The 11,896-nt window shown below is 37.9% G+C and overlaps 2 protein-coding genes across 5 annotated transcripts in view; one reads left to right on the forward strand and one right to left on the reverse strand.

The window, feature by feature from the left end:
* LOC109727902 (pyrophosphate-energized vacuolar membrane proton pump-like) lies at positions 1,284-6,172 on the forward strand. The gene is made up of 8 exons (XM_020258113.1): positions 1,284-1,625; positions 2,926-3,500; positions 3,584-3,963; positions 4,085-4,171; positions 4,327-4,657; positions 5,008-5,418; positions 5,517-5,576; positions 5,720-6,172. The coding sequence occupies exons 1-8, from the start codon at positions 1,370-1,372 to the stop codon at positions 5,915-5,917; spliced, it is 2,298 nt and encodes a 765-aa protein (XP_020113702.1). The 5' UTR covers positions 1,284-1,369; the 3' UTR covers positions 5,918-6,172.
* The window catches only part of LOC109727927 (serine/threonine-protein phosphatase 4 regulatory subunit 3), a 22,696-nt gene continuing 17,560 nt past the window's right edge, over positions 6,761-11,896 (reverse strand). For 2 of the 4 annotated variants that reach the window (XM_020258151.1, XM_020258150.1), the window contains 5 exons: positions 10,086-10,217; positions 9,892-9,999; positions 9,566-9,675; positions 9,380-9,478; positions 6,761-8,132 (listed from right to left, as the gene is read on the reverse strand). In XM_020258151.1, the coding sequence (XP_020113740.1) occupies positions 7,640-8,132; positions 9,380-9,478; positions 9,566-9,675; positions 9,892-9,999; positions 10,086-10,217 (942 nt within the window). In that variant the 3' untranslated portion in view covers positions 6,761-7,639. The remainder of the gene's footprint in view (positions 8,133-9,379; positions 9,479-9,565; positions 9,676-9,891; positions 10,000-10,085; positions 10,218-11,896) is intronic. The other 2 variants (XM_020258153.1, XM_020258152.1) reach the window with 2 other exon arrangements.

Here is an 11,896-nt window from a genome sequence, read left to right on the forward strand (position 1 = left end):
TTACCTAGTGATCAAAATAGTTCAAAATCAACGGCTGAAAATAAAGATCACATAAAAAGTGATGATACATCATTAAAATTACAAAAGTGTCACATCGACTATTAAAATAGTCATTTTGAGACCTTTTGATTACTTAGTAAATGTTGTTGGAAAAATTATAAAATTTAGTTTTTAAATAATTCTAATAACGTAGATCATGCCTAACGAAACAGATCGTCGAATCAGATGTCCCATTATCGAAAATAACTTACAAGCACAAAAGCTATTTGACTATTTTAGGTTTCAAATTTTAAAATTTTTCAAATATTGTTTGCCGAATCTTCAAGTGGTTCAAAAATTAATAATTTTAATAATTAATGTAAGATTGGACGCCACTTGATCACAAGGCAAATGATATGGTATATATATTCGTCAAATTTGGTTTCTGCAAAGTTGAAAAAATAAAAATCATGTTTGGGGGAGCCGATTGTGGATTCAAATGCCTTATTTCTGAAAATGATGCGGAAGTAAACGACTCCGTTTACTTCTAGAAGTATTCTAGCTTTATTAATAGATATATTACAAGGTTCTATGGATTTATTACTAGTTCCAAGGATTAGTTTGGTGAGGTAGGCTTTTTTAACATATGCTTAATCAATACAACAATCTTTAATTTGAGGAACTTTTTAATGCACTCTGAAATATAGAGTAATGGCTAAATTGCACCACTGATCCCAAACTTTCGGCCGGGTTTAATTCTGGTCCTCAAACTTTCAAGTTCAACATTAGAGTTCCTAAACTCTTTAAAAAAATGTTCCACTTAAGTTATTGTACATATTTACCGTTACAGAGCGAAAACTCATGCATTTGCACACTCGTGCATCATATGTATGTCGACCATTTCACCAATTCATATTTTCAACTCTACAGCCTACTGAGTTGCAATCTTTTCTCCATTCAAAAATTAGACTGCTGAATCGAAAGCTTCGCCAATGAATTTATAGCGTATGAACCTAAAATAGAACATTGTCGAAAGTGCAATTCAGCCAAATTGGTATATAACTTAATATAAACTAAATATGCATGTCCAGGGTCCTACTTTAGAATATCCCATAGCTGAGGGGTCTCCATGCAAGTTTACAGTTTAACGGTTAAAAGGAGAATTAAACAACAAAACTGGGGCAAGAAATAGAGGAAGTTTAAAAAAAGGACAAAAAAAAAGTGGCAGTTTCCTTTTAACTTCCTCTAAAACTTTTCTTTTTTTTTCTTTTTTTTCTTTTTTTTTCTTTTGGCCCTCTCCTCTACAAAAACCCTCCACAGCATCTGCTAAATTCAAGCCAAAAATCCATCTTTCTTTTTTTTGGCACAAATTTCTCTCAGATTTGGAGACATGGGTGTGTTAGGAGAAGCTGCTACACAAGCCTTAATCCCCATTGCTTCTCTCATTGGGATTGGATTTGCATTGTTGCAGTGGTATGTTGTGTCCAAGATCAAGGTTTTTTCCTATTCTGAGGATTATGCATCCTATGCTGATGAGCAGCTCATGCAGAAGCAGAATGGGGAGGAGGATGAGGAGGAGGAGGAGGGAGTCGACGGCGGCGTCGCGGCGGCAAAGTGCGGCGAGATACAGAATGCGATTTCGGTTGGTGAGTATTGCTCGTTTCCGTGTTTGATCTCCATTTTCGGCGTAAAGTTTTATTTTTTTCCGCAGAAACAAGACACATATGAACTTTTAGCGCAATTGGACATCACCATCTCAATATTGAAAATATGTGATTTCGCGACAGAACACTGCCTCCGAAGGAAAAAAAAAAAATAGATTGCTATGATGGTTTTATTCCGTTCTTGAAGTTTGGGTGTATTAAATATAAAAATATTTTAAACACCGTTCTCTACGAAGTTTAAGTTTTTGGAGAATAATGGTTGTTTCGAATTATTTAAGAGGGTGATGATCTGAAATTGTGATAGAAGTTTTTTGAGAAGCGGAAAAGGAACTACTTTTCCTTTTTCTTATTTAAGAGGGTGATGATATTTTCAAAGTTTCATTTTTTGGTAGGCCAAAATAAAATAAATAAATAACTTAGACACATTAATTTTGATAGAAGTGTAAACTTTTCATATGGTTTTATGCCATTTTTAAAGTTCGAGTGGTGATCTCAAATTGCGCTAAAGTTCAGGTAGGACTTGATTTTCTTTTTCTTTTTTTTTTTCATTGTTTCTTCGTTTTGATTTTATCTTAATCATTTTCAGTTTCGAGATAGTGTTAGTTTGCAATAATTCAACTTAGGTTCTTCTTTTGATCTACAATTTTTGTGTGTGTAGTAGCCTTAACAGGAATTAGTGGCAGTTTTTTTTAAAAAAATTTCGACATATTCAGATGTTAATTTATCAGTTTTAATTTTAGCTTTTATGTATCCAATTCTTCTTCCTAAGTACTTGGCTTTTGATCCACATTCTTGAATGTTTCCCAAAAGAATTGAAAATTCGAGCTTTGTGTGGTTTTTAACTTCATTTTTGTGATCTTAGCACGAAGGATTTTTCGCCCTATTTTGTTAGAACAACTTTGATCTTGAAGTTGATATAATGAAACTCTCAAGTTGAATCCAATTTGATGTTCAGAAACAAATGATTCTAAAAAAAATTTCCTATTGATTTCATCGTCGACGTCGTGATAAGAAAACTTCAAAGAGTAAAAAATATGTGGATTAAGAAAGAGAGAAACACTAATGAGATATTGCTCTTTGATCTGTCTTTTTTTTTTATTTGGTTCGTCGACTACCGCAAACTCTTTATGTATAAAGATATTTTTTGACTTGTTAGTATATTAACCTATCAAAATGACATGTTTGAGCCTACATTGTTGAGAATTTATCACCTTTTGAGGATGATCCTATGCACCATTCTTTAAAAACATGCATTGTAACATCAAATTTTTTATTATTTCAGGGGCGCAATCGTTTCTTTTTACTCAGTACAAATATCTCGGCGCTTTCACTCTTACTTTCAGCTTGGTTATATTTCTATTCCTGGGATCGGTAAAGCGATTCAGCACGAAGAGCGAACCGTGCACTTACACTCGGGACAAACTCTGCAAACCAGCACTTGCAAATGCAGTGTTCAGCACAATGTCTTTTCTGCTCGGCGCGCTCACCTCGGTTCTCTCGGGCTACCTCGGTATGAAGATCGCGACTTTCGCTAACGCGAGAACGACCCTCGAAGCAAGAAAAGGCGTCGGAAGTGCTTTTAGAACTGCTTTTAGGTCCGGTGCCGTGATGGGATTCCTCCTAGCCTCTAATGGGCTCTTGGTGCTCTACATCACAATCAATGTTTTTAGACTTTACTACAAAGATGATTGGGAAGGGCTTTTTGAGTCGATCACCGGATACGGGCTCGGCGGTTCTTCAATGGCTCTTTTCGGGAGAGTTGGAGGAGGAATTTACACAAAAGCAGCAGATGTCGGCGCTGATTTAGTCGGAAAAGTCGAGAGAAACATTCCCGAAGACGACCCGCGAAATCCCGCGGTAGTTCATATGATCACAAACATTTCATTTTTGGCATTTTACTCTACCTTCGGTTTGATCACTTGTCAATGTTTTTTTTGCAGGTGATTGCTGATAATGTTGGTGATAATGTAGGAGACATTGCGGGAATGGGCTCAGATTTATTCGGGTCTTACGCAGAATCCTCTTGTGCAGCATTGTTTGTTGCTTCGATTTCTTCGTTCGGTACCGACCACGACCTCTCCGCGATCTCGTATCCGTTGCTTATCAGTGCAATGGGGATTATAGTTTGCTTGATCACCACACTCTTCGCCACCAACTTTTCCAAGATCAAAAATAATACTGAGATCGGGCCCGTATTGAAGCGGCAAATTCTCATATCGACCGTCTTGATGACGGTGGGGATTGCTGTCGTCACGTTTCTCGCTCTGCCTGCTTCATTCACTCTCTTTAATTTCGGAAGTGCGAAAAATGTTAGGAACTGGTAAGCAACTTACTTTTCAAAGTTGTTCTAAGTATATTTCATGTCAACAGCTTCATTCACAGATAATTTCCTACCTGTATTTGTATATGGGGTTTGATTTTCTTTTTTGCTGTAATTGCAGGCACCTCTTTTTCTGTGTTTCGATCGGCTTGTGGGCGGGACTTGTAATCGGATACACGACCGAGTATTATACGAGTAATGCTTATAGGTGAGCCTCTTTCACTATCGTTTCTTTATTGAATGTGATGATCTATAGTTGGATTTGGAGAAAAAATGAGATTTATTGGATTTATTTTGGGGGGTTTTTGCTATTGACTAATTTTGATTTCTTTGAACTTTTTTTTTTTTTTCTGAAACTTGTAGTCCGGTGCGAGACGTCGCAGATTCTTGCAGAACTGGGGCGGCGACGAATGTGATATTTGGACTAGCCTTGGGCTACAAATCGGTGATCATACCTATATTCGCGATTGCTGTTGCTATTTATGTCAGTTTCAGACTCGCTGCGATGTATGGCATAGCAATTGCTGCTTTGGGAATGCTCAGCACAATTGCGACGGGGCTCTCGATCGATGCTTATGGGCCCATAAGTGACAATGCCGGCGGGATCGCCGAGATGGCGGGGATGAGCCGCAAGATTCGGCAGAGGACAGATGCTCTTGACGCCGCGGGGAACACTACAGCTGCGATTGGCAAGGTATGATTTTGACTGTTATGACTCTTAACTAAGATGGAGGAACGATATTTAGCTTGTTCAACATACTTCAGGCCTGTTTCGCCACGGTTGGAGCTTTTGCAGAAGTGTTGTTGGATAAAGCTCTTCAAAGAAGCCCTAGTTGCGGGTTTCTGATTAACATCCTCCCTCCAACCCAATTGCTTCTATAGCTAGAATGAGAAGCTATGTGTTGCTTTTAAGCCGAGAACCTCATTTTGACACTCGGCTTCTGCTTCTCAAGCAGAGAAGTTGCTTCAGAATCCGGATCAAACATTTCCTTTCCAACAACCTTTCACCCTGTACACTTTTTTGTCACTGTGTCTTCAAATCAGGGTTTTGCCATCGGATCAGCAGCCTTAGTCTCTCTTGCCTTGTTCGGCGCCTACGTCAGTCGGGCCGGAATCACGGCAGTCGATGTTCTAAGTCCCAAAGTATTCGTCGGATTGATCGTCGGGGCCATGCTCCCGTATTGGTTTTCTGCAATGACGATGAAGAGTGTCGGCAGCGCGGCATTAAAGATGGTCGAAGAAGTTCGAAGGCAATTCAATACGATCCCGGGGCTTATGGAAGGGAGGACTAAGCCAGATTACGCGAATTGCGTGAAAATATCAACTGATGCTTCACTGAGAGAGATGATTCCACCCGGTGCGCTCGTTGTCGTCGCTCCTTTGATTGCCGGTACCATTTTCGGGGTGGAAACTCTTGCAGGGCTTCTGGCTGGTTCACTTGTTTCTGGTGTTCAGGTACACATTTCGAATATCGAATAAAATGTATGAAAACCCCCTTCCTCTGAATATTTACAAATTTTGATTAATAAAATGTTGTGATTCTGCTCATGTAGGTTGCTATCTCAGCTTCTAACAGTGGTGGCGCATGGGACAATGCAAAGAAATACATTGAGGTAATGTTAAGAAATATTTAATATTTTGTTAACACACTCAATCACCAGCATGATGCATTTACTTTGATTATCTTTCTTTTAATTTTCCTTTCTTCTGGATCTTACTGTGCCGGCTTACTTGTTTTAACACTGTCTGTAAACAGGCAGGAGTATCAGACCATGCAAGATCACTGGGACCGAAGGGGTCTGATGCCCATAAGGCCGCGGTAATCGGCGACACAATTGGCGATCCACTCAAGGACACATCGGGGCCGTCCCTTAACATCCTCATCAAGCTTATGGCCGTCGAATCCCTCGTCTTCGCGCCCTTCTTCGCTGCTCACGGGGGATGGCTCTTCTAGATATGCTAACCAGTCTGTATCGACGAATGCCGATGGAACTTCAGTAGAAAATATTATGGTAGTTTTATTTACTACACGGCTTATCGCAGAGGGGACTCGAAAATTTCATTCATTTGATGCGGTCAATTTGTAATTCCATTTATTTACTGTCATTGAATAGGAAATTGGCTTTCCTGTTGGGATGTTGTTGCCACATTGCAGTAGTTTTTTGTAGTTAAAAAAACATCTTCCCAGTTCTAGTCATGCCTTTGTGAAGAGAGGGTATCAATAGTGTTCCATTTGTGGTGAAAGGTCTCATTTATTTCATTTATTTATTTATTTATTTTTAGTTGGTTGTTAATTAATGCAATTGGTGGTGAGTCACCCACATTTCATTAGGCTTATCCTATTGCTTAAACTATATTCTTAAGAACCCCTAATTGTTGTTGTGTCCTCTTAATATTGAATATATTGAAATAATAATATTGATTTGGAGGTTTCTGTGTGTTAATAGCAATGCATCCCCCCTAAACGGGGTAAGTATTGTTTGTGGAAGAGAGAATGTGTTTTAGCGTTAGTTTAGAATTGCGTTTCCAAAAGCACTCTTTTTTGTACTTTAAAAGACCTAAAAAATATAAAAAAAAAAAATGCTTTCACTTTTTCCACCAGTTGTATAAAACGAAGGCGCAATGGCCACTGAAAAAACATGTAACTGATAATTACAAACACATGCAGATGCAACCGCCACTGAAAAAGCATGTAACTGATAATTACAAACACATCCAAATGTTCAAGACCCTCCAAAGCGTAAAAACACACACACACTTTTCAGCCACTGCAATACCAAACTGGATCTTAATCAAATACCAAGCCTAAATATGTTTTGCACACTTATGGGAGCATCAATGTTATCCCCACTTTCACCTCACAAACAAATAAGTTTGATTCACACTCTTTCCTCCAAAAAAAAGAACAACTTGAAACCATTTGCGAACAATGAAAAAAAAAAAAAAAGCAAAAGAAAAGAATGCCCTCAAAAAGCTGCTAAGAAATACACAACATGGAGATTAGATAATTTGCAACAATTGCTGTCCCAACAAGAGTAATATCTGCAAATTGGACAGCCCAGAAGAAAATTATTACATAAAAACAGATATATGGATGCTTGCGCTCGACAGAAAAAATTGCAATAAATTAGACTCTATTTTATGACAAACTCATCATCACCACCCCACGAATAACTTCCCCGAAAATCAACTCAGACAAGCTTTTGGATCGCGATACCATGCGGTAAGTGCTAAGAAATTGCTTAAAAAAGCCAAACTATTCCCCCTGCTGTTTTACAATGATCCCAGGCTTCAATTGAAAATCCCCAACAAAAATTCAAATTTTAGAACAAGAAAGCGAGCATGGATTCATGCTCATGTCGAAGCTCAGAGAGCTATAGTAGGATCAAATGAATGTTTTACAACAGAAAGCAGAGATACCTCATGACTTGACCACCGCGGAGTAGGCCGCCTCTTTTAGTCCATTCCTCGCATTAAAAATAATATTACTGGCTCGCTCTGTCGATGAAACAAGGATTGGAATTTACAGGGTGACATAACTACTCCCACCTCCCATAGTCATCATTCATCTTTTTTTTTTTTTTTCTCCTTTACTATCCATCCTGTTCTCAAAGACTAAATCCACTGCTTCTACCTCTGTTTCTCGAGCAAATAAATCACTCGCATAAAGCGAAAATCATCTTACTGAATACGGTTCTGATCCGGTAGCTTTCGAGGCATCTACGACCCTCTCCAGCGAGGAATTGCTAATAGCTGTTGGGCATTCCTCTCCGTTCGACTTTCTATCTTCCGTATCTTCTTCAGGCGGAGTATGCTCGCAATTTTTCGGGCTTGTGGTATCCTTCTCAGGCTCGGAATTCGCTTCTCGGTTCTGTACAGACGATGAGGGCGAGAGTGCCTGTTTGCTTTGTGAATCACGTGCGGAAGTTATGGGAGCAATGGAAACCCTAGAATCGGCTGAACTTTTCTTGTGCGTTTCAATCTTTGCTTTCTTTGGAGATTCTAACTCTCCGTGTTTGCCATCGACTGTGCAAGGTGACTTGCGCTTCGTGATTGGAATGTTTAAGGATTCGTCGTCTTCGGTAGAGGGTGAAGGCTTTCTAGATGGTGGATTGTAGTCTTCATCATCGTCATCATCCTCATAGTCCACAAGCCCAACAGGTCTGGCCCTACGAATGAATAATTCAAATGTTAGCATCGACACAAACATGAACTAGAAAGAAATTTAACTTTTTACAAACAGGAAAAAAAGGAAACACCCAATACTTTTGTTCAGCTAATAAACTTCTAGGTCACACTATGAAACAACCAATTACCCTAAAAGCTTAACCGGTCAGGAAACAGTGTTTTATTATTTTATATTCAACACTCCCCACATTTGGGCTCGAGAGACAATTTGATAGGCCCAAGACATTCACTACAACTAACTGGGAGCAGTTTAGATGGAACTAGGAGCCTGGAGGGATTCGAACATACGCCTCATGTAATACCACGAAAACCACTAAATCTTAAGTCAGAACAGTGTTTATTTATTTTATATTCAACACGCTACGTACAGAACCTCTCCATTACAGGATCATGATGCTTGGAATTTCAGTTGCATATTTTGAAACTATGCATTGATCTTTCAAAATTGTGCAACATCGATCATAACAGTGAATCATTGTCCTATAACGGAGGGGCAGTCATAAAGTTGTCAAAACAAAAAAACAACATGTTTTTGACAAAAAAAAATAAGGAGATTTTTCCTACGAAAAGGACAGCAAATTTTGCACAATCATCTGAATACTCAAGTAGATACCCCGTTTAAACCAAGTCTGAAGGAAATAATTTCAGTCAAGATTTACAAATTACCATAGTAAATGACCTCCATATAGTGCATTTCAGATGTATTACATTACCCCTGATTGTATTTATCATGAATTTTCACTTTGTCAAGTGGACTCTTAATTGTTTAAATTGGAATCACAGAACTTCAATTTATAATACAATTGAATATCCTAGTCCAACTTTGTTTAAAATCCTTAGCAAATGGCAGGCATGACAGTTGTACAAATACAACATTTGCCTCTAAGGGGACATGGAGATGACAGGGCAGTTAAATAAGTTGCCACCGTAAGTCGTAAGAATACAAAAATTCAACAGCCATGTCATCTATGAGAAATGATGTGGCAATTGAATCAGCAACGCCATACCTTGGAGACGGCGTGGCAGCTGACAATCAAATCAGCCGTCACATATTGCTTCGCTAGAGAATAAACGAAGCTTAATGAAATAATGCAAAATTAGATATTTAATTTCGGTAACTCAGCTGCGACAAATTGAAGTTCATTGACCGAGTAAAACTTTGTGGTGAGTTCAGAGACCAATGCCCGTAAGTTACCCTGCATTGTATTATGACATAAAAAAAAAAAACCTTGAAGGCGTGTAGTTGACTTTTGTTCCATTGGGTAGACCAGCACGAGCATTTTGGTTTCTCGAGTGCAGAACATGTCCAGTTGAGTCTTCTTCATCACTGGACAAGAAAAAAGGGAGGAAAAATTTAAGAATCTCAAGATATATAGTAGAATCATACCACATCCGCAACTACAATAAGATGAACCTGTCCTCATTAAAATAGTCTTCTTCCTCTTTTTCAAGGCCTCTTTCCTCTGACCTTTTTCGGGTGTCTGCTGTAGCAGCACTATTTTTGGTGTCACAGACCTCCAAGGACTGAAAAGGAACAATATTACAGAAAACAATTAAAATAAATTCAAATGGAAATGACAACGGATAAATAGAATGGAGGAAAATTATCTTACCAAGGTTTTGGCAGCCAAGCTAACATTATATTTATGTAACTTTACATGCTATGAAAATGCATACAGGTAGGCCTTTACTTTGTTAAGTAAATAAAGATGTATACAGATTTATCTTAAGAGATTTTACCTGCTCATATTTGATCTTCAGGGCCTGAATACTCCCCAAGCGCTCAAACTTTTTAAGTTGGTCCCAGAAGTGATCAACTATATACAAGATTAGAGATTTAACATTTTCCTGCACAATGAGAGCACAGCTGAGAGACCAGATCTCAGTGGTAACAAAAATAGCAAGATATTGGAATAAACGGGGGAAAAAAGGACCTTCCGTATGTACTCAAGTAGTTCAAGAACTCCTGAGTGTAGCATGTTATAACGATTGCCATTTTCAATGAAAGCTTCAATGACTGGCTTCAACAGATTGTTTTTTACAATATGGCGAAGAAGATGTTCATCCTAAAGGAGCCATACCAGTTCAACATTGATTAGCATCGGGCTGTATATAGAGAGGAAGAAACTAGAAAGATCTTAAAAATAATGGTTTGCATAAACTTCATAGCTTAAATGAATACACGCACAAAGTATAAATCTATACAAAATTGAATGTATAAAAGATTATATATTCTGTAAAGGGTCAGTCAGAACTCAGAAGCTATCACAAAGTATCCGATGTCACAATATCCAATGTCAGAAAGAATTTTGATGTTGAGGTAGAAACAGATTGACACGTGTGCTAAAGTGCAAATGGATACTTTGGCCAGTAATGGTGAAAAGAGTGGTCCTACTTCATCCAGAATACTTTCTAAAGAGAAGTGCTGCCTTATCTCACCAATATATACCAAATAGGGGTGGAAACGAGCCGAGCTCGAGCGAGCTTACCTCAGCTCAAGCTTGGCTTGAAATTAATTTCGAGCCTAAATTTAGGCTCAAGCTTGGCTTGAAATTAATTCGAGCCGAGCTCGAGCAAGCCTAACTTCGAGTCGAGCGAGCTCGAGCCCTAAACGAGCTGCTTGATTTTCTTAACATCGTGCAATCTATAGTTTAATTTTTATAAAACATTATCTAAAATTTGATATAAAAAATATCTAATAGTTTAACATACAAAATGAATGCATGAAATACGATATTATAATACTTAAAAAATTAGGGAAAGCGACTCTGCGAGGAAGTGAAAAAGAGAGAAAGAGAGCAATTAGAGTAGGATTTTGCTGGTTTGGTTTTGTGGGCCCAATAATCTAAATTCTATACACATATAATTAAAATACATAAAATATATTATTAAATTCTATAGACATATAATTAAAATACATAATATATATTATTTTTTATATTTATATAATTATATATAGAGAGAGTTTGGCTACTATATATACTTTTATGAGTACAAACCCTTTTATACTCATAAGTTTTCGATCGTTAGATCTATCCTTTTGGCTATTTCTATCCGTTAAATCATACTATTCAACGAACCACCTACTCAATCTTAGGGGACCACTATCATTCTAATAGCACATCCAACAGCTGAAAATTTATAAGTATAAAGGGGTTTATACTTATAAGAGTATAGTAGCCCGAACCTATATATAAAGAATTAGGGTACTATACTATTAATAGTACAAACCGCTTGCTATTAGGTTTTCAGTCCTTGGATGAAGGGATGTGCGGTCAGGATGATAGTAGCCCCCTAGGGGTTGAGTGGGTGGCTAGTTGAATAGTATGATCTAACAAATGAAAATGGCCAAAGGAATAGATCTAACTGCAGAAAACTCGATAGCACCAAATGCTTGATACTATCGATAGCATAATAGCCGGACTCTATATATATATAGGTAGATCTAACGGCAGAAAACTCAATGGTACAAAGTGCTTAGTACTATGGATAGTATAGATAGTATAGTAGCCGGACTATATGTATATATATAGAGAGAGAGAGTCTGGCCACTATATTATCGATAGTACCAAATGCTAAGTGCTATCGAATTTTGTGCCGTTAGATCATATTATTCAACTAACCACCCACTCAACTCTAGGGGATCACTATCATTCTAACCGCACATCACTTCATCCAAAGGCCGAAAACCTAATAGCAAGTGGTTGGTACTATTAATAGTATAGTAGATTATATATATATATAT

The sequence above is a fragment of the Ananas comosus genome, linkage group 23 (assembly GCF_001540865.1).
Source record: "Ananas comosus cultivar F153 linkage group 23, ASM154086v1, whole genome shotgun sequence".
NCBI lineage: Eukaryota > Viridiplantae > Streptophyta > Magnoliopsida > Poales > Bromeliaceae > Ananas > Ananas comosus.